The sequence below is a fragment of the Papio anubis genome, chromosome 9 (assembly GCF_008728515.1).
Source record: "Papio anubis isolate 15944 chromosome 9, Panubis1.0, whole genome shotgun sequence".
Taxonomy (NCBI): Eukaryota; Metazoa; Chordata; class Mammalia; order Primates; family Cercopithecidae; genus Papio; species Papio anubis.
This window is the reverse complement of record NC_044984.1, coordinates 63,093,685-63,116,814: the sequence shown is the minus strand read 5'-3', so window position 1 is coordinate 63,116,814 and position 23,130 is coordinate 63,093,685. Positions and strand designations below refer to the sequence as shown.

Sequence of the window (23,130 nt, the reverse complement as noted above, 5' to 3'; positions counted from 1 at the left end):
TTTTAAAAGGAGATGGAATTTTGTTTCATTCATTTCTGTTTATTTGGACAGGCCAAATATGAACAACTGAACACGCCAGCGTTACCATACACATGTTACACAGATGCCATCCTTCTTCCATCGGCTCTCATATGCAATACAAAAGTAAAAAGAGGTTCTCTTTAACAGGTAAAAATTGAAGTTCGGTCACTTAACACAGAGTAAACAGTAATTACAGTTATGCTGGTAACAAAAGACAGCATGTTCTCTTTGAAAGCACCGTATTTGGTTTGTTTCCGCGCTTGGTTCCAGTATCTGGCACATTTTCCCCGGGAGTTTTCTTTTCAGTGGGATGATTATTATCAGGGCAAAAAAGTTTATCAGACTCAAGTTTTAGCAGTACTTAGTTTATTCATTTATATACACGTAACTGTAACCCCATCCTGTCTTCCTCCAGTCTTCTTACTGCATTCCTACTGACACGTATATTATAACACCCTCCACAAGTTCTATTTACAGTTAATAATTTTTTTTTTTCTTTTTTTGAGACGGAGTTTCACTCTTGTCACCCAGGCTGGAGTGCAATGGTGCAGTCTCGGCTCACTGCAACCTCGACTCCCAGGTTCAAGTGATTCTCCTGCCTCAGCCTCTCGAGTAGCTGGAATTACAGGTGCCTGCCACCACGCCCAGCTAATTTTTGTATTTTTAGTAGAAACAGTGTTTCGCCATGTTGGCCAGGCTGGTCTCAAACTTCTGATCTCAGGTGATCCACCTGCCTTGGCCTCTCAAAGTGCTGGGATTACAGGCGTGAGCCACCGCACCCACCCTGCAGTTAAGAATTTCTAAATGGCACAAATTAACTCAGCTGTTCTCAGTGCAGACGTCAAATCCTCACTGTGCTGAAACACTTTTCTCAGCTTTTGGGAAATAATTACAATTTAAACATCCACAGAGAATGTTTCTTAGACAAACATAAGACAAACATACTCGAGGCTTATCTGGTAAAAAATAACTGCTCTGTCCTTCTTAGCACAAAAAAGACGTATCTTTGTAAAATGAGAAGAACCAAAGAATATTTAAAACAAAACAGGAAGCCACATGTACTAATTACACAAGAGACTGACTGACAAATTGGAATTCTCCAAAACAGATTTTCAGTGAGGCTTCTCATTTCAGAGTCCAGGGAAAAAAAAATCCCAAAAACCCCAAAGGTTGTGTGTATACATATTTTTATTGTGTTAAAAAACACAAAACATAAAATTTACTGTCTTACCAAAAGGTATATTTTGTGGCTCTTCCCCCACTTTTTTTGTCCAAGACAGAGTCCAGTCTGTCGCCCAGGCTGAAGTGCAGTGGCATGATCTCGGCTCACTGCAACCTGCACCTTCTGGGCTCAAGCAATCCTCCCACCTCAGCCTCCTAAGTAGATGGAACTACAGGCATGTGCCACTAGGCACGGCTAATTTTTGTGTTTTTTGCAGATGGGGTTTTACTATGTTGCCCAGGCTGGTCTTTGTTCTCTTAAGAGTTGCTTTCTCCATCAAAGTTGATAAATAACATTTAGAAAATGAATTATTTACTACAAGAGTAATGATATGTCTCAATTTATTATATGAAATTATCAACACTGCTTTTAATATTCAGATGTCAAGAAGATGAAGAGCAGAAATACATTTTGCAAACATGTGGCACTCCATAGGTGGAAATCATATATTTCCTCTAATATCCCAATTTTTCTGCCTAGTGTCTATATGGCTTTTGTCCCAACTTGCTGTACAAGAATTTTCCCCAGCCACCTTAGAAAGGCTGGACGTAGTTCACTCCAAATCCACAGTTCACTCCAAGTGTGTCAGTACCACAGAAAACTCCATGGAAGCCTCAAATGTACGGGCTAGGCAATAGAAGCAGGGAGGCAGGATTAAGAAATTACTGGCCAGGTGTGGTGGCTCAGGCCTGTAATCCCAGCACTTCAAGAGGCCAAGGCAGATAGATGGCTTGAGCTCAAGAGTTTGAGATCAGCCTGGGCAACATGGCAAAACCTTGTCTCTACAAAAAATATAAAAATCAGCCAGGTGTGTTGGTTTGTGCCTGTAGTCCCAGCTACTGGGGAGGCTGAGGCAGGAGGATTGCCTGAGCCCAGGAGGTTGAGGCTGCAGAGAGCCATGATTGTGCCACTGCATTCTAGCTTGGTTAACAGTAAGACAAAAAAAGAAAAAAAAATTACCGATATAAAATGCTTACACAGCTAACAAACATGTTCAATTCCATTTATAGTCTTTTCTTTGAGCCATTTACACATAGGGCTTTTTTTTTTTTTTTTTTTGAGATGGAGTTTCACTCTTGTTGCCCAGATTGGAATGCAATGGCATGATCTCGACTCACTGCAACCTCTGCCTCCTGGGTTCAAGCGATTCTCCTGCCTCAGCCTCCCGAATAGCTGGGATTATAGGTATGTGCCACCATGCAGGGCTAATTTTGTATTTTTAGGAGAGACGGAGTTTCTCCATGTTGGTCAGGCTGGTCTTGAACTCCCAACCTCAGGTGATCCACCCGCCTTGGCCTCCCAAAGTGCTGGGATTACAGGCATGAGCCACTGCAATGGGCCGCTATTGTTTTTTAACTCCATATAGTTTCTATAGTTCACTGAAAACTCAAAGAGATGACCTATAAATGTATGAATAATGTATGATTTCTTATACCGATTTTCTACTAGAAAAAAATCATACTTTTAGAATTGGATTTTGTCTTACAGTCATCTTTATTATACTTTATAAATGAGATTTCATTTACATAAATCATCAGGAAGCTAAACTAAAATAGAAATGCTAGATTTAAATTCTAATTTGAATGCTCTGATCAAAATAACAAATCTCACATTGGGAAACCATCTATCAGCAAGCAAAGAGCTACACTGTGTGTCCTTCTTTAGAAGAATGAACACTGAGAACCCATAGCACATTTGCAGTACAGTAACAGCAATTCCTTTGTCATTATCACAGAACTTTAATTTTTATGTACTTTGCTGGGAATAACCAAACCAACCCATATATATATGTCCCACATATATATGGGATGGTGTATATATATATATAGAGAGAGAGAGAGACAGAGTCTTGCTCTGTTGCCCAGGCTGGAGTGCAGTGGTGCTATCTCGGCCCATTGCAAGCTCCGCCTCCCAGGCTCAAGCAATTCCCATGTCTCAGCCTCCCAAGTAGCTGGGATTACAGGTGTGCACCACCACACCCGGCTAACCATCCCATACATTTCATACAATCATTTTTAAAAAGAAGCATGAACCATTTTGGTTTTAGAGAATTAAGTTTTTTTTTAAAGAGACACTTTTAAAAAAGTCATTATATGAATAAAATTTCCTTTGTGTTAATTCCGACAAATCATTCAATCATTGACTCAGTCACAGATTTTTTTGAAACGGAGTTTCGCTTTTGTTGCCCAGGCTGAAGTGCAATGGTACGATCTCGGCTCACCGCAACTTCCACCTCCTGGGTTCAAGCGATTCTCCTGCCTCAGCCTCCTGAGTAGCTGGGATTACAGGCACCCGCCACCACGCCTGGCTAATTTTGTATTATTAGTTGAGACGGAGTTTCTCTATGTTGGTCAGGCTGGTCTCGAACTCCTGACCTCAGGTAATCCACTGGCCTTGGCCTCCCAAAGTGCTGGGATTACAGGCATGAGCCACCACACCCGGCCCCAATTTTTTTTTTTTTTTTTTTTAGTAACTTGCACACTTAACCATATTTTTTATCTTCTTGGGATAACATTCTTTTCTCCACAAAAACCCAATTAAGGACGTTGTGCCAGTTTATTCTTACTTCCTTCCTGTTCACTGAGCTTAAAGTGGGTATAGGCGAGAATGCCAAATAATGTACATAAAATGCCAAGAGCCTGATTAATGGACAGTGGATCCTTAAATAAAACATATCCTCCAAATAAAGTAATGCAGAACTTGAAGTGTCCAAACATGTTATAGCTGAGGTTTTTGGATAAGGATAAAAAGGAAGAATAAGATAGATGGTATATTTACATACACACTCACGCTACATAAAACAACTCAAAAGCAGCCCACCCCATGCAAAGAACAATGGGACCAGGCGCGGTGGATCATGCCTGTAATCCCTGCACTTTGGGAAGCTGAGGTGGTGGATCCCTTGATCCTGGGAATTTGAGACCAGCCTGGCCATCATGGTGAAACTCTGTCTCTACAAAAAATACAAAAATTAGCTGGGTGTGATGGCGCATGCCTTTAATCCCAGCTATTCAGGATCCTGAGGCAGGAGAATTGCTTGAACCCAGGAGGCGGAGGTTGCGGTGAGCTGAGATCGTACCATTGCACTCCAGCCTGGGCAACAAGAGAGAAACCCAGGAGGTGGAGGTCGCAGTGAGCCAAGAATGCACAACTGCACTCTAGTCTGGGCGACAGAACAAGACTGTCTAAAACAAGAGAATAATGGGAACTTCTTAGTTTCTTCAGGTAGGTTTTAGCGATTGATTAATCAGACAGAAGACTGCCTCAACCATTCCTACTGACCTCCAAAAAAGAAAAGGGATACAATATAAAAGGAAAGACATTCAGAACAAGATCCAGGGAAGATATTTTGTATAGCAATTTATAATTATGTTTTACAGTGGTGTTTCCTTGGGAAATTAAGTGAGAATAAGGTACCAGAGCGCTAACTTGAGTTTAGGAGGGAAAAGCGGGAGGGGGAGAGGGAGCAATACTGACCACCAACTACACACCAAACACCATACTGGGCGATTTACATGAAATCTTCGAAGTTAGGCATCACGTTTACCTTCACTGCAGGCTCACTCTTCCTATTTACAGTTGTAGAGGCTCAGAGATTTTAAGTAACATGCCCCAGATTACAGAGCTAGTAAGTAGCAGAGTTGGAGTCCAAATATAAATGGGTCTATTTAACTCCAAAGCCCATGTTCTAATCCAAAATACTGCCAGTAACATGCTGCTGGATTAAGGTTTTTCCAAATCACTGTATATTTAAAAAGCAAACTAAATACACACACACACTCTCTTTAATAATTACCTGTGGCCACGCACGGTGGCTCACGCCTCTAATCCTAATCCCAGCACTTTGGGAGGCCAAGGTGGGTGGATCACCTGAGGTCAGGAGTTTGAGATCAGCCTGACCAACATGGAGAAATCCCATCTCTACTAATAATACAAAATTAGCCAGGCGTGGTGGTGCATGCCTGTAATCCCAGCTACTTGGGAGACAGGCAGGAGAATCGCTTGAACCCAAGAGGCGGAGGATGCAGTGAGCCGAGATCACGCCACTGCACTCCAGCCTGGGCAACAGAGTGAAACTCTGTCTCTCTCTCACACACACACACACACACACAATTACTTATATTTAAATATAATTATTTTTTCTATATAAATGAGTACTTTCTTGTTCTTGAGATGTATGATGTGTGCCTATGTGCTTTTCCTAATTACAACACTAGAAATAGCTACCACTCTGTGCCTCAGTTTCCTCACTATATAAAAGGGGAACAAAACAATACCTCCCAGGGTTATTGTAAGGATCAAATAATATACACAAAGCTTCTAGCATATAGTAAGCACCACATGTGCTAGCTATAATAATAGTTACCAATAGCAGTACCTATGTGTCGTAAACACCTGCTTGGAGCTTGACACATTCTCTCAAAATACAACCACCCAACATCATAGATCCCAGTTGCTCCACTTCATACATTTCATAAGTGATCAGAGTGAGACCCTGAGAGTTCCCACACTAGTCAGGCCCACAGGTAGTGGCAGAGCTTGGTGTTCACACCTGGACCTGTCTGACCCCCAAGCCCACCTAAGCAGCCTGGAGGTTCCTGCTGGGCAGCAGCAGTGCCTCGGGAGAGCACGGGCCATGTCCCCAGGTGCATGTGGTGGCTTGATCCCATGGAGGTGACTTCCTGAGACACAGAGGATCTTCCCAAGGTTACTGGCAATAATCATAATAAAATATGTTTTATTTTCAATTATGAGCTATCTTCATGTGCACTGGCTCTAACACTTTAAATTTCTTTACTCCTAGGCTTCTCTTTTAAGCATATTTATACTAGAAGGAAGTCAAATTTAAAGAAACTATTCATGAATCCTTTTGTAAAAACAACAACAAAAAACAGCAGTCTACATGTGGTATTTCCAGTTCTGCACTTTACTCCAGGCAGGCTGTCACCCCAACCTTCAGAATGTTGTGGTCAAACCCAGTGCCCTCCACCTCACTCAGCCCCTCATTGGTGACCAGTCTCCTTGAACTTGGGCTGCCAGCAGCATCTGACACAGACACCGACCACTCCTCCTCCTCCTCACTCTGGTTCTGTGCCACCCTCCTCCTTCCTTCCACCTCTAACTGCTCCTTCTCATCCTCCAGCTAGTTCCTCCCATCTCACTGAATTCCAAATACTGAACTCAAACCCAACACTCAGTCTTTGGACTTACTTTCTTCTACTTGTTTGCTTGGTAATCTCAACCAGTCTCACCACTTTAAACCACAGCTTCATACTTCTGACTCCCTGTGATGCCTCCTGCTGAGACGTCACCTTTGAACTCTGACTTATTTATCCAAAACTGAGCACCTGGCTGGGCTCATACCTGTAATCCTAGCACTTTGGAAGTCCGAGGTGGGAAGAATGCTTGAACCCAACAGTTCGAGTTTGCAGTGAACCATGATCGTGCCACTTCACTCCAGCTTGGGTGAAGAGCAAGACCCTGTCTCAAAAACAAGAACAAAAAAATACTCCCCAAACTAAGCACCTGATCTTCCTCCCCAGCCCCAAACCTCCTTCTGGCTATCCTACCTCAGTTGATGGCAACTCTACTCTACCAGGTGCTCAGGTCAAAAACCATGTAAATCAGCCTTGTTTTGTCTTTCTCCACATCCAACTAGGCAGCAAAACCTGTTGGCTCTTCTTAGAAATATATCCAGAATCCAATCACTTCTCACTATATCCACTGCTACCATACTGGTAGCCACTATGACTTGTACATTAGAATATTGCAGCAGTCTCCTGACAGTTTCCTGTGCCTCTTACAGTCCAGTAGTTCTCAACCACGGGTGATTCTGCTTTGTGGGCAATCTTTGGAGGCATTTTTGGTTGTCACAATTGGGCAAAGGGTATGTATGCTACTGGCATCTGGTGGTAGAGCCCAGGCCTGCTGAAAACATCCTACAGTGTACTAAACAGGCCTGCACTAAGAACCGTTCAGCCCAGAAAGTCAACAGCCCAGAGGTTGAGAAATTCTTCTTTAGTCTATTCTCAACACAGGAGCCCTGAGTGATTCTGTGATTTATTTTTAAAAACTTTTTGTAGCGACAGGGTCTTACTGTGTTGCCCAGACTGGTCTCAAACTCCTGGGCTCAAGGGATCCTCCTGTCTTGGCCTTCCAAAGTGTTGGAATCACAGGTGTGAGCCACTGCGCCCGGCCCACTGAGTGCTTCTATTAGAATGTATGTAAAATCATGTCGGTTCTCTGCTCAAAATGCTAATGGCTTCCCATCTTACTCAGTGTAACAGTCCTTACATAAACGCCCTACTCAATTCAGTTCTGTGTTACTTCTCAGCCTACCACATTCCCTCCTTTGCTCAACCTGCTCCAACCACACAGGCTTCCTTGGTTTTTTTAGGGCCTCGCACCTGCTGTTGCCTCGGCCTGGAATATTCTTCCCTCCTGATCTGCACGGAGCAACCGCATTTCCTTCAGGTCTTTACTCAAATGTCATCTTCCCACTGAGGCCTTCCTGACTAGCCCTGCCTAGAACTTCAGTGCTGTCTATGACATTTCACATTCTCTTCCCTGCCTTATTTTTACTCCTTGGCAGTTAACACTATCCCACACTGTATATAAATATTTAATTGTTTTCTATTTCTAATCTTCCTCACCAGAATTCAAGCCTGTGAGAGCAAAGACTTCTGTCTATGTGGTTCATTACTGTATCCCCGGTGCCTGGCACATAGTAGATGTTCAGTATATAAATATTTTTATATCAATGGTTTAGTGGGTATTCAATACTTACTGAATAAATTAATGTTTTAAATCAGAGCACACATTTGGATGTCTTGATTGGGTAGCATGATGTACAAATTTTGGGACTAGACTGCATGGGTTCAAATCTGAACATCCCATTTGTCAGCTGTGTGGCCTTAAGTGAGCTAGCTAACCTCTCTGTGCCTCTATTTCTTCTATAAACTAAAATGACAGACTCCACCTCACAGAGCTGCTGTGAGAATTAAATGGACTAATACATACAAAATATTTCTGACAGTATCTGACACAAAATAAATATTTGTTAAGTATTGGTTTTCTAAAAAACTTATCGTCATTGTTTTTTATTGATAGTTGGCAAATATCCTACTTATTTACTTCCTGGGGAAATTCATTCTCTGCATTTGCCTAAGGGTGGGGGCAGAGTGAAATGTGAAGAGAAACAGAATGACAAGCAGAATGGTATAAATGGACAGTTGAATTTGACCTTTAACATATAACTTCATTTCTTTTCTTTTTTTTTTGGTAGAGATAGGGTCTCCCTGTTTCCCAGACTGGTCTTGCACTCCTGGGCTCAAGTGATCCTCCTGCCTCGGCCTCCCAGTGTTGGACTTATAGGTGTGAGCCATAGTGCCCGGCCAATGACTTCATTACTTGACTTGAAATAATACTGAGAAAAACAGGCACACCCATATCCAAATAAGTACAAACACATACTCCATAGCCAGATGCCAGTGGCCTGAAATTATCTTTTGTTATTTGTTAACCATTCCTTTACTTTGTTACTATAAATACCTGAACATGGTTTGAAAATCCAAACCTCCACCTCATTATTCATTCAAAAAATATTTATTTAATCTCACTGTCTGTAAGAAATGGTACTCTGAATTAATTTTTGTAAGGGAAAAGGTCATCTATTACATAAGAAAATTCAAAAACATTCATGACACAAAAAGCTAACCCATTTCCTCAGTTCATATTTCTTTCTTTTTTGTTTTTTGAGACATAGTCTTGCTCTGTTGCCCAGGCTGGAGTACAGTGGCACAATCTTGGCTCTCTTTAACCTGCGACTCCCCAGTTCAAGCAATTCTTGTGCCTCACCCTCCTGAGTAGCTGGGATTACAGGCGTGCACCACCTTACCCAGCTAATTTATATATTTTTTGTAGAGACAGGGTTTCACTATGTTATCCAGGCTGGTCTTGAACTCCTGGCCTTAAGTGATCCACCTGCCTTAGCCTCCTGAAGTGTTGGGATTACAGGTGTGAGCCACTACACTCACCCCTTCAGTCATATTTCTTTAAAATCCTATTGTGTGTAAAGATACAGTAAAAGGCTAAAAATAACTCTCTCTACTCAATGTAGGCCGTGCAATAGTGTGAGATTCAAATAAGGTAATGAATGTGAAAGTTTTGGAGAATATAAAAGACGATGCATTTGTAAGTTATATGAAAAGGATACGTGACTGGTGAAGTGTTCCCAATGATCCAATAAATTGATAAGTTCACCATGAAAGCTATTACTCCAGATAGCAGCACCATAAGCTACAAATAAAACAAAAGAACCATTAATGCAAAGCAATCCAATCATTATAGTCATCAAGCAAAGATACATTTCATTCGGCATTTTAAAAAATTCAAATATCAACCATTAATCAGTAAGATTAGAAAGATAATTTGGGAGACAGTAAGAATTGCAAGTAAAAAGGCAGAATGAACAGTGTTTAGAAAAAAATGTAATTTTTTCCACAAGAATCAATGAAAAATACTGCAATAACATCCTTTCTGTGATTGTGAATTTCCAGGTTAATTTTTCTTATTAATCTAAAGAAAAGTATACATATGCATTATTATTATTATAAATCAGACAATAAAGAAAAGCAGAAAGAATATAAGGAATTCTTATAATCCCAACCATCCACACATTAACATCTTAATTGCTCTTTTTTTTTTTTTTTTTTAAATGGAGTCTCACTCTGTCACCCAGTCTGGAGTGCAGTGGTGCAATCTCGACTCACTGCAACCTCCGCCTCCCAGGTTCAAGTAATTCTTCTGCCTCAGCCTCCCCAGTAGCTGGGATTACAGGCCCATGCCACCACACCCAGCTACTTTTTTTTGTATTTTTTGATAGAGATGGGGTTTTACCATGTTGGCTAGGCTGGTCTCGAACTCCTGACCTCAGGTGATCTGCACGCCTTGGCCTCCCAAAAGTGCTGGGATTACAGGCCTGAGCCACTGCACCTGGCCTCATTTTTATTTTTATGTAACTCAATAAGCATTCATTGGTTATCTACAAAGATAGGCCAGGCCTTGTGAGGAATGCAATATGTACAAAGTTCCTGCCCTCAAAGAGCTTAGAAACTACTTGAGGACATAATAAAAATCACGATGATCACAGCTTACACTTACATAACACTTATTATGCACCAATAATTGTTCTGTTTTACATGTATTCACTCATTTAATTTTCACGTACATCCACAAAGTAGATGTAAAAATATTATTCCTTTTTATAGATAACTTGGCTGGAAACAGGGGGACAAATGGGTTGGAACACTATATACACATACAATGTTCTGTTCAAATCTATCCCATAATTTTATCCAATAAATTATAGAATCATTTTGTTTTTGAATTTAGATAAAATAATATCCATGATCTAAACTACTAAGAAGTTTAAGTTCCGAAGAAAACATGTCATATTTGAAGATGCTTTTTGTCTTATGTAGGGTTTTGTTATTTTGTTTTGTTTTTTGTAAAGACAGGTTTTTACCATGTTGCCCAGGCTGGTCTCAAACACCTGGGCTCAAGCGATCCTCCCATCTTGGCCTCCCAAAGTGTTGGGATTATAGGCATGAGCCACTGTGCCCAGCCCCATCTAGGTTTTATCAGTGTTAAAATCAGTGCAGTCTTAAGAAGACCAGAGGAATTGGATTTGTGTCCTACTTAGGTAAATATAGTAATACCTCATTTAATTTACAATAGTGAGGTCTATTAAATAGCCAACATAGAGAAATTTGCTTAGAGATTTTAAAAAGAGTTTCTAGAAATATATCTAAAATATATCATTGCTAATTTTATTGAGTTCACAGAATGCTGCATACCTATTTCTTGATATTTGGCACATCACATCACTAAAAACACAATTACTCTACTTTGTTAGGGACTTTGAAGAATATAAAGTAGTTCCATGTTGAAGAGGAGTGGTAAGAGTGGGCATCCTTGTCTTGTTCCAGTTCTCAAATGGAATGCTTTCAACTTTTCCCCATTCAGTATTATATTGACTGTGGGTTTGTCATAGATGGCTCTTATTACATTAAGGTATGTTCTTTGTATGCCGATTTTGCTGAGGGTTTTAATCATAAAGCGATGCTGGATTTTGTCAAATGCTCTTTCTGCATCTATTGAGATGATCATGTGATTATTTATTTATGTATTATTTATTTATGTATTTATTTATTTTGGAGTCTTGATCTGTCGCCCAGGCTGGAGTGCAGTGGCACGATCTCAGCTCACTGTAAGCTCCGCCTCGCGTGTTCACGCCATTCTCCTGCCTCAGCCTCCCGAGTAGCTGGGACTACAGGTGCCCGCCACCACGCCTGGCTAATTTTGTTTTTGTATTTTTAGTAGAGAAGGGGTTTCACCGTGTTAGCCAGGATGGTCTCGGCTAGTCTCGATCTCCTGACCTCGTGATCTGCCCGCCTCAGCCTCCCAAAGTGCTGGGATTACAGGCGTGAGCCACCACACCTGGCTGATCATGTGATTTTTGTTTTTAATTCTGTTTATGTAGTGTATCACATTTATTGACTTTAGTATGTTAAACCATCCTTGCATCCCTGGTATGAAACCCGCTTGATCATGGTGGATTATCTTTTTGATATGTGACTGGATTCAGTTAGCTAGCATTTTGTTAAATTTTAGCATCTATGTTCATCAAGGATATTGGTCTTCAGTTTTCTTTTTTGGTTGTGTCCTTTCCTGGTTTTGGTATTCGAGTAATGCTGGCTTTATATGCAAAAAAAAAAAAGTTAGTTGACACAATGCTCTACTTTGAGTCAAGGACGCCTCCTAGGGACATTAAGGAATGAAGATGACTTTCCCTTACACTAAGTGGCCTCAGCCTTCTGTGGTCTTGGTTTCTTTGACTTTTTTTTTTTTTTTTAATGGCTTTTCTGCTGCTGTCCTCATTTTACAACCTGTTAGAAGGCGACCAAAAAAATCCTCTCTCTTTGTAGCATAAGGTCTCCAGGATGCAATGGTTTGAAACCAGATAACCAGGATGGCTATTTTGTAAAGTAAGTGGAAGTATTATCTGACAGATGGTCCAATGACTTCTACTTTAGAAAAAAAACTGTATATGCTAAAATATATAAATTTGAAACCACTACTGGTCTACTTAACAGGAAGCAGAGCGGAGCACTGGAGAATACAGACTTTGGACCCAGAAGGCATGGATCCAAATTGTGGCTCTGCTTATTAGCTGTGGGATTGCGAGCCAGTTTCTAACTCTCTATCTCTCGGTTTCCTTATCAGTAAAAATAATAACAATAGTGATATAGTTTGGATGTCTGTTCCCTCCAAATCTCATGTTGAAATTTGATCACCAATGTTGGAGGTGAGGCCTAGTAGAAGGTGTTTGGGTTATGGGGGTGGATCCCTCATGAATGGCTTGGTGCCCTCCCCAGGGGTAATGAGTTCTTGCTCTATTAGTTCTCATGAGAGCTAGTTGTTTAAAAGACACTGGCATCTCCTCCCCTCTCCCTCTTGCTCCCTCTCTCGCCATGTGACATGCCTGCTTCCCCTTCGCCTTCCACCGTGATTGTAAGCTTCCTGAGGCCCTCACTAGAAGCAGATGCCAGCACTAATGCTTCTTGTACTGTCTGCAGAATGATAAGCCAAAATAAACCTCTTTTCTTTATAAATTACTCAGTCTCAGGTATTATTTTATAACATCATAAAATGGACTAATACAAATAGTATTAGTATAGCATCAACCTAATAAAGTTATGAAAATTAAGTAAGTTAATATTTACACAGTGCTTTGAATAGTGCCGGGAAGAGAAGAGGGGCTATATAGGTGCTTGATAAATTGATGCGACCAACAAAAAAGACATTCCCACTAACTGTGTTCCAAGAGTTGTGGGAACTCTTGTCGGAAGCAGGAATTCCTGATAAGTAAGGTGTTATGGACTGAATGTTTGTGTCCCCCCAAAATTCCTATGTTGAAATCCTCACCCGCAGTGTGATGGTATTGGGAGGTGGGGCCTTTGGGAGGTGACTATGGCATAAGGGTAGAGCCTTCATGAATGGGATTAGTCCCTATGATAAGAAGAGATACGAGAGAGCTTGCTTCTCCTCTTCCTTGTTGTCAGATGAGCATACGGCAAGAAGAATGCCATCTATAAAGCAGGAAAAGGGCCTTTATCAAGAACCCAACCATACCGGCAGCCTGATCTCAGACTTCCAGACTTCAGAACTGTGAGAACCGAGTATCCGTTGTTTAAGCCACCCAGTCCATTGTAGTTTTGTTACAGCAGCCTGAACTGAGACATAGGAGGATTATACATTCTAACTTAAAATGTCCCCAAAGTATTAGTCCCAGCTGTGCGGGAGGCTGAGGTTGGGGGATCACTTGAGCTCAGGAGCTTGAGGCCAGGCTGGGCAATACAGCCAGACCCTGTCTCTAAAAAATAAAAGTCCCCAAAATACGTATGTCCTTGATTTGCCAATTCCACTCCTGGGACTCATTTCCATAGGAAAAAAGGTATCAGTACATGAGGACACATGACGTACAAGGATGTTTATCACAGTATTGTTCATAGTGGTAAAGAACTGGAAAAAAGTGAATATGCAAAGGGGCTATTATACTGACACTGGCTGGGCACGGTGGCTCATGTCTGTAATCCCAGCACTTTGGGAGGCCCAGGTGGGTGGATCACTTGAGGTCAGGAGGTTAAGACCAGCCTGGCCAACATGTGAAACCCCATCTCTACCAAAAATACAAAAAAATTAGCCAGGTGTGGTGGCTCACACCTGTAATTCCAGCTACTTGGGAGGCTGAGGCACAAGAATCACTTGAACCCGGGAGGTGGAGGTTGCACTGAACAGAGATCATGCCACTGCACTACAGAGTGAGACTCTGTCTCAAAACAACAACAAAACATACAGACACTGAAAAGAATGCTTTAGAGAGATTTTTAGGAGATATTATTAAGTCAGAAAAGCAAGATACAGAAAAGCATATGTGATAGGATTCTACTTTTGTCAAAGAAACAGATGTGGCTGGGTGTGGTGGCTCATGCCTGTAATCCTAGCACTTTGGGAGGCTGAGGCGGGAGGACTGAGATAAAGAGATCGAAACCATCCTGGCCAACATGGTGAAACCCCGTCTCTATTAAAAATACAAAAATTAGCTGGGCATGGTGGTGTGCGCCTGCAGTCCCAGCTACTCGGGGGTCTGAGGCAGGAGAATTGCTTGAACCTGGGAGGTGGAGGTTGCAGTGAGCCAAGAATTGCACAACTGCACTCCAGTCTGGGTGACAGAGTGAGACGCCATCTCAAAAGGAAAAAAAAAAAGAAATAGATGTTTAATTGGGGTGTGTGTGTGTGTGTGTGTCTGTGTGTGTGTGTTTATATGGATATATATGGCATGGAGAAAAATATGGAAGAACAAGCACTTAGAATATTAACATGACTTCAAGGGACATGGATTAGGGAGTAATGGAATGTGGAAGAGTGTATGGCTAGGAAGGCTGGGGAAGAGGAATCCACAATAAAAACAGCATCTATGATATCATTCCATATCTAAAATTATACACACATGCATGTGTACCTATGTGTTTATACAAAAGAGATCCATGAAATGATGCTCACCAAAATGGTAACGGTAATTACCTTAGTGTGATAGCGTTCCAGGGGCCCTTCACTTTCTTTTGTTGTTGTTTTGGTTTGGTTTTCTTTTGAGACAGGGTCTCCCTCTGTTGCCCAGACTGAAATGCAGTGGTGCTATCTTGGCTCACTGCAGCCTCGACCTCCTGGGCTCAAGTGATCCTCCCACCCCAGCCTCCCAAGTAGCTGGGACCATAGGCATGTGCTACCATGCCTGCCTAATTTTTTGATTTTTTTTTGAGACAGAATCTTGCTCTGTGGCCCAGGCTGGAGTGCAGTGGCACGATCTTGGCTCATTGCAACCTCCACCTCCCAGGTTCAAGCAATTCTCGTGCCTCAGCCTCTTGAGTAGCCTGCCTTGGTCTCCCAAAGTGCTGGGATTATAGGCATGAGCCACCGCACCCAGCCTTAGCTAATCTTTTTGTATTTTTAGTAGAGACCAGATTTCGCCATGTTGGCCAGGCTGGTCTTGAACTCCTGAGCTCAAGTGATCCATCCGCCTCAGCTTTCCAAAGTCCCGGGATTACAGGCATGAGCCATCACACCCAGTCAATTTTTAAATTTTTTTGTAGAGATGAGGTCTTCCTATGTTGCCCAGGTTGGTTTAAAACTCCTGAGCGTAAACGATCTGCCCACCTCATCCTCCCAAAGTGCTGGGATTACAGGAGTGAGCCACTGTGCCTGGCCCCTTCACTTTCTTTACATTTTTGCATGTGTTCAAAATCGACATAGTGATTATAAAGCTATGTTTTCACTGTAAAAAAAGTTTAACTTAACCTAAATGTCCAAATTATTTGTGGGCTCTAGCTTGACATGGTCAGTACAGTAACCAGGCATCGGAAGACATTAATTGTAGTTCTGCTTTTGCCACTAAGTAGCTGCCTCACTCTAGGCAAGTACCTTCACCTTTGTGTGCCTCAATTTCTTCATCTGAAAAAGAATCCTTACCTTACCTCCTTATATGGTGATTACGAAGATAAATGTGAGAATGGATCGGACATAGTGCTCTGAAAACTGAAAATTATATTAATAATGGAGGAGTTATTATTATACTGTTTCTTAGATATCAAAACAATTAGAACTTACCAAAGCAGAAACTGACCAGGGACCAAATATTCCTCCTTCTCCAAACACCGGCTCAAAGAAGGGCACAGCGACCAGCAACATGGCAGATGACATCGGAGCCTGGTAGTACAGCAGCTGCATTGAGTTCACTTGTAATTCATGCTGTTTGGCTCCTACCCACTGAAAATTAGGAGATAAAACATGTCTGGCACAAAAGAAATAGTATCACTTAATCAAAGATGCAACAACTAGAGTCACAAAGATGGGAATGTGGGGTATAGACTAGGAGAAGATAAAATGTCTATTATTCTACAGGATTTCAAAGACCAGTAAGCTATATGAATGCCCTTTAAGCACCATGGATGAAAATAGCTCTATAAATTTAATTTCCGATAATCTAGCTTCTTCTCAATTCTTCTTTTTTTTTTTTTTTTTGAGACTGAGTCTGGCTCTGTCGCCCAGGCTGGAGTGCGGTGGCCGGATCTCAGCTCACTGCAAGCTCCGCCTCCCGGGTTCACGCCATTCTCCTGCCTCAGCCTCCCGAGTAGCTGGGACCACAGGCGCCCGCCACTTCGCCCGGCTAGTTTTTTGTATTTTTTAGTAGAGACGGGGTTTCACCTTGTTAGCCAGGATGGTCTCGATCTCCTGACCTCGTGATCCGCCCGTCTCGGCCTCCCAAAGTGCTGGGATTACAGGCTTGAGCCACCGCGCCCGGCCCCTCAATTCTTAGAAGGGGGAGAAAAGTCCTCTATTTCCTTCTACCTGATCCTAGTAAACAGGGAAAAATAAACGCACATGAGGGCCTACAAGGATAAAAGATCTTGGGAAAATAAGCGAAAAATGGAAATTCAGGTGATTAGGAATACAGATGCAGTGTTGGACTTCATTTCTTTCTAAAAATGGCAAAAATTTAAAAATGGAAGACAGGGGCCAGGAGCAGTGGCTGACACCTGTAATCCCAGCATTTTGGGAGGCCGAGGCAGGCAGATAACCTGAGGTTAGGAGTTCGAGACCAGCCTGGCCAATATGGTGAAACCCTATCTCTACTAAAAATACAATTAGCCAGGTACGGTGGTGCACGCCTGTGGTCCCAGCTACTCAGGAGGCTGAGCAGGAGAACCAAGGAGGCAGAGGTTGCAGTGAGCCGAGATTGCGCCACCGCACTCCAGCCTGGGTGATAGAGCAAGACTCTGTCTAAAAAAAAACAAAGGAAGACAGAGGTTGGGGGGACAGGATGACAATAGGGCATGGGGCAGGTTAGAGATGGCTGCCAATGTGTGTGGCTTGAAAAGGTATGTGGTCTTGTCAGTTGCTTTGGAGAACCCAATCAATGGTAGAAGACATTGTCCTCTCTCTGGATGACTTTTCTGTGGATACTATTCCTCATCCCCCACCAATACACCTAGATACATTGGATAATCACTAACCCTAAAATACCGTACCATTCAGTAGAAACAACATCTCAAGACCTCAAATCCCATTTGTCCACAAAATGCTTCATAAATATAACTGAAAAAGAGGCTCTGAAGAAGCTCTAACAGGACTGTTTGGATCACATCTGGCAAGAACAGCTAGGCTTTTGAATGACTTCTACATAAGTCTTGTTCCTGTAGGTCTGGGTATCTTGTTAAATAAACTCTAAGTCTATAGAAATTCATCAAGACAAAAATAGAAGAGCAGGGAATTTGAACCATACTCCTGCCAGCTTTAACTAAGAGTTCTCTGTGAATGTGAAGGACAAAGAACTGATTCTTCTAAGCTGCCTGCTCCTCGGGGCACAGCAACGAGCAAAAATGGATACAGAGGGTGTGTGCTCACCCCACTTTCCTTTCGCAGCCTCTCCAGGCAGCTGTGTGTCTTGGCCACAGGACTGCCTGGAACAGCAGGGGCTCTCAAGCCTCCACTGTTCCTCAATGCAGCACAGCCTGGCTCCTGCCACCACCCCTCCAATGCTCTCCTAAGGGCACCATGACCTCCATGGCCATGTCCAGACTCCCTGTGGCCCTTCCTGCGAGCCCTCTTTGCAGAACCTGCAAATTTTGCTTGGAAGAACTACCCTCCAGTTTACACTCCTCCCTCACTGCCTCCTGCACTTAGTTTTTAAGGCAGATGTCTGCCTTCCTCTTTATCGCCCTGACTGATGTCTTTTACTATTTGCTGAGATCTACTGTTCTTCCCTCATCCCTTAAGCATCCTTAACCTTGTATTAGCCAGTCCCCTGGCCATCTCTACTTATATAATCTGCAGGAACTTGTTTAAAATCAACTGGTGCCTTTCTTCCACAAATGGGCTCCTCTTGCGTGGTTCCAATAATTGATGATATAATCCCCCTCAGGGATCAGAGCCTTACTTTCTTCACTCTCACATTCAATCAGGTTCTCCCATGTGTTCCCCAAAAGGCCCCTGGAGTGCCTTTTAACCTTTCCCTGTCCATTCCCACTGCCCTAGCCCAGGCCCTTCCTGCTTGTCCTGTGAAGCACAGGTAGGTTCCTGACTGCTCTGCCTTTCACCCTTCCTTCCCTTTTACCCACCCTTCCTTGCCATCAGTTGCTTTTCTAAAGGGGAACGATCAAGTCAGTCCCTGTCTGAACCCCTCTCCTGGTGCGTGCTCAATAAAGACACACTTCCTTAGTATGCCTTCACGACCCTGATATCTGACTGCCTAGCCTCACCAAACAAATCAAGTTCTCCGAAACTGCTCCAGACTTTCACGCACACTGCAAGGAAAAGACCAGCTGTCCTTTACTGCTGAGCTCATTTCTGTGTGCCCTTCCATTTAAATTGTTAACTTTTCTGTAAAGTCTTACCTCACCGCCCCTCTTTTAGAGCTGCCACTTCCTCCTTGGTGTTCCTCAGAACTTTCCTCCTACCTTGGGGTACATATGCTATTGTGACCAGCTGTCTCCATGTGTTTCTACACTGCTGGACTGTAGCTGCTTTTCATCTTTGTATCCTCAACGGTGAACATAATGCGGAAAAGATGTCTGCTGAATGAATGAGTGAGCCAACCATCTTTCTACAACTCAAGCTAATAGCTGGTCACTTGTCTTTTAACTCCTTTTAATGTCTCCAGCAGTATAAGAGAAACAACATAGAAATTATGCCAAGATACAGTGGGCAGATACAACTTTAGGAGGAATGTTTTGGGAATATACCTATTTTGTAATAATACCTTTACCATTTACTGATAAGAAACCGTCCATTAATCTACAATCATTCCTTGGTCAATCTCATTTCAAATATCTACCTTAGGGATATAGAACCTTTGATTCTAATCTATAGCAATTTTGAGACTTGTGTGAACAAAAATGGTCATAGTGACAGAGATGGTGAGTACTCTGAATCCATTACATATAAGGAGTACAATTTCTTGCTCTGTTTAATAGCCTATACTAGGCAAAAACAAGTGCATTTAACAAGAAAGATGAATAGGAATGTTCACTAGCCTCTTCTTTTATTTAAACTGCTTCTCTGTCACTAGAAGATGTATTTCACTGCAGAATATTTTCAAACACCGTCTCTGACATGATCACTACTAGAATGTTTAAGACGCCAGGGCTCTATTACTGAACTCCTAACATTTCTAGCAGGAATGCCTTAGTTTAATAACCAGTGGATGTTTGTGAAAAAAGTAAAATTGGTTACACATTTTGGCTTTGATTTCCCATACAGGCACACACAGAATTTCCAGACCAAGGTTTTCAGTATAGAGAGAATACCGTTTCACTGTCCCCTACAGCAAGTTATTTGTTCTCCACTACATAAGAAACAAAAACCATACTTGTTAGGTTTTATGGTAATGAAGTAACCGAATCCATGAACACATTTTTAATGAATGTCTGCTATAGGCAAGGTACTGTGCTTGCACAAATGGTAAAATATTCATTGATATAAATTACTCTTATATTAATATAATAATAATCTATATTAGACAAATTATTAAAAGCCAATAAACAAGTACAACAGCAGTATAATTTTTGAGGCAAAAAAATCTAAAAATCTGAAATTTTTCTTTACTGTTCAGATTTCTGGAAGTATACTCACTCCTTCACAACAATGTTAAAAGTAAAGAGTACACAAAAAACATAAATAAACTTAGGAAGTATAAAGTCTTACTACATATTTTGTAAAGATTTCCCAGAAAATAACTTCACCCCAAGCTGAGACTGTTAAGCATGGATATTATACACTTACAAACAGGTAGGTATTTGGTCAGCATCACACACCCAAGTTTCTCTGTCTCCTTTCTTCTCTTCACCTTGAGTCAACTTAAGCAATTACGCTTTCTTCCCAACAGTCTATTGTCTCTATACTGTATTTTCTAAACCTTGGAATACAGCTTCAAAATTTATGAAATCTGCTAAAAAGGCACATAAAGAAAAAAAAAATTACCAACCACTTGATAAAGGGATGTAACTAAAACACCAAGAGCAGCAAACACCATTCCAAGGAAATTAAACTTCACATCGTAATAAGAATTTAGGATTACACCTAAAGTTATAGGAATCTGTAACGAAAGAAGAGGTAAATGTTGTTCAGATTAAATTCAAGAGACAAAAATTTAGTATTCCTTTCACAATGTCTTACAAGGCTAATGATAAACACATAACTGGGAAACAATGAACCTGTATAAAAGTTTTCTTTTTTCACTTGGGAAAACTGGTTGTTAATCCTATTTCCTAAACGTGAAATATGATAAATCTATATTGATATTCACATTTAATTCTATTTTAAATTTGTGGTAAATATATTGCACTTTGCAAGAAAATACCACATGAATACAAAGGTGAGTAAATGGATCCCCGAAATAGTGTCTAAACAGCATAAGCATAAATATAAAACAATAAAAGCATAAAGACTTTAAATATAAGGCCGGGCACGGTGGCTCACACCTGTAACCCCAGAGCTTTCGGAGGCCAAGGCGTGCAGATCACCTGAGGTCGGAGTTTGAGACTAGCCTGACTAACATGGAGAAAACCCGTCTCTACTACAAAGTTAGCCGGGCGTGGTGGCGCATGCCTGTAATCCCAGCTACTTGGGAGGCAAAGGCAGGAGAATCGCTTGAACGCGGGAGGCGGGGGTTGCGGTGAGCCCAGATCGCGCCATTGCACTCCAGCCCGGGCCGTAAGAGTGAAACTCCGTCTCAAAAACAAAAACAAAAAAAAAAAAAAAAAGAAAGAAAAAGTCAGAAGACCTTAAATATACTAAGTTACTAAGTGCTAAAATTGAGTCCACCTCCTTTTATTTAAAGTTGCAGACAGCTCTGCAGTATGGTGCTGCAGACATTTTGAGACCTACTTTATGCTAAATCTCTTCACATTTTATCATACACGATTTGATTCCCCTAGGGGAGAAAGGCTGTTTTTCAGTTTGAGCTTTTGCAGATACTCTGATAACACTGGACTGTACCACACAATAGTTTTTCTTATCGATCACAGCATTTAACGATTTCCATCAAATGGCAGCTACTAAAACTCACACAAGCCCACTCTTCTGGGTTGACAAGATGGCGTTTTCCCCCTCCCCAAAATAAGCCTGAAACTTCACTGGCTCACAGATGACTCATTTGTGGATTTCAAGATGAAGGGAAAGACCAGTGTGCGTTCGAATTTCCCGGGGCCAGTGCAGGAGGTGGGTCGGGAGAGCCGCGCCTTGGCAAGCTGAAGCTACTCACCAACGTGAGCTGGATTCTGGTGGAGAAGGTTTTCTGGTAGCAGAAGGTCTGGATGGCTATGATCACCGGCGTGGTCATGGCCTTGGCCAGCTGATAGGTGCCTATAGTGTTGTTCTGCAAGGAAAGATTAGTGAAGACCACAAAGCCACAGAAGCTGAGGGCCAGGAGGAGGAGCTTGGAGGGCGGCAGACTTTTGGGGGCAAAGATGTCCAGCTTCTGGCAGATATACAAGCCCAGCCAGGTGACTACGAAGTGCACCAGGGTCAGGCTCATGTTGGGGAAGCCGTGGTGCACATAAATCCATTTGTTGAGGAACACAATGCAGATGGACACCAGCAGGTTGAACAGGAGCCCGGCGGCGATTCGCCCGTGGCCCCGCATTCGGTCCACCAGCGATGCCATGATCCCCGCGAAGCCGGGGCCGTTTAGCCTCCGAAGGGGCGCCCGGCCTGTCTCCGGTTGCCCTTCTCCTCCACCGCCGCGTCCTCGCAGACGCCGACCTCACCGTCTGACCCAGGAGTGGCATGCACAGATCAACCCTGGGCGAGCAGCACTCTTAACAGACGACACACGCCCCGCCGCCGCCCTGTAAGCCAGCGAGGACGCGGCAGCACGTCCCACGCCCCGCCCATCTCCGCCTGCGGCCACGTGACCCGGGGCTCCGGTGCCTCCGCCCCGGAGCCGCGGGCTGAACAGCCGCTACCCTGCGCAGGCGCGCTGAGCCCTGGGCGCGCGACGCTCGCGTCTTTGTGTCCTGTCCTCTGGGTCCCCAGCCCCCTTGGTCACCTAACGCCTACCTGACTAGACCAATCTAGGACCCCTTTCTTGATGTTTGTTTCCCGTGTGTCACTGACCCGATTTGCTAGACAACTTCTCTCTGGCTGTGCAGACACTGTTAGCCAATTTTACCTATTAAATGCTGAGCAAATTTAGCCCTCGCCAGAGGGGGAAAGAACTTATCGAAAGCATATTTTTATTTTTTGTTTTTCGAGAAAGACATTCAAAATCTACTTTCCAACAGACAGCATCATCGGGTATAACTACAAGGGTTTCTCCTTGGATCATACATTCACAAAGCATTATTAGCTCAACAGTGAGAAAATGTGTTCTCTAAAGATGTCCCCTTGACAATGTAAACAAGTGCTATTGTGTTCAATTACAACTCGAGAAAAAAACGCACAACTTGCCAAAACTGTATACAGCTGTCTCTAGGGGTGTGTGTGTGTGTGTATATATGTATGTATGTTTTGGATCCTAAAGTCAGGTGCAATGACTAAGAGTTACAACTTTGAGTAACAGTCTTGATCGACATTGCAGTAAGGTCCTTCACACAGAAGTCAGGTTCTTCCTTTCTCCTTCTTCCTCAAGTTGACAGAGCAAGATTATATATTGTAGATATTACAGGTACAAAAGGGGATTTTTATTTTTATTTTTGAGACGGAGTCTCGCTCTGTCGCCCAGGCTGGAGTGCATGGCCGGATCTCAGCTCACTGCAAGCTCCGCCTCC

The 23,130-nt window shown here is 42.5% G+C and overlaps 1 protein-coding gene across 3 annotated transcripts; it reads right to left on the bottom strand.

Moving 5' to 3' along the window:
• Positions 1–370: 370 nt before the first annotated feature.
• On the bottom strand, positions 371–22,291 carry SLC35E3 (solute carrier family 35 member E3). Of its 3 annotated transcripts, none has more exons than XM_003906753.4 (5): positions 21,624–22,291; positions 20,346–20,456; positions 15,971–16,129; positions 9,459–9,541; positions 371–3,967 (listed from the first exon to the last, which is right to left on the bottom strand). In XM_003906753.4, the coding sequence occupies exons 1-5, from the start codon at positions 22,023–22,025 to the stop codon at positions 3,781–3,783; spliced, it is 942 nt and encodes a 313-aa protein (XP_003906802.1). In that variant the 5' UTR covers positions 22,026–22,291; the 3' UTR covers positions 371–3,780. The 3 variants fall into 3 exon arrangements, with proteins under 3 accessions (XP_003906802.1, XP_009179442.1, XP_009179441.1); XM_009181178.3 differs by lacking the exon at positions 371–3,967 and adding an exon at positions 8,333–8,882; XM_009181177.3 differs by lacking the exon at positions 371–3,967 and adding an exon at positions 8,333–8,657.
• Positions 22,292–23,130: the final 839 nt, after the last annotated feature.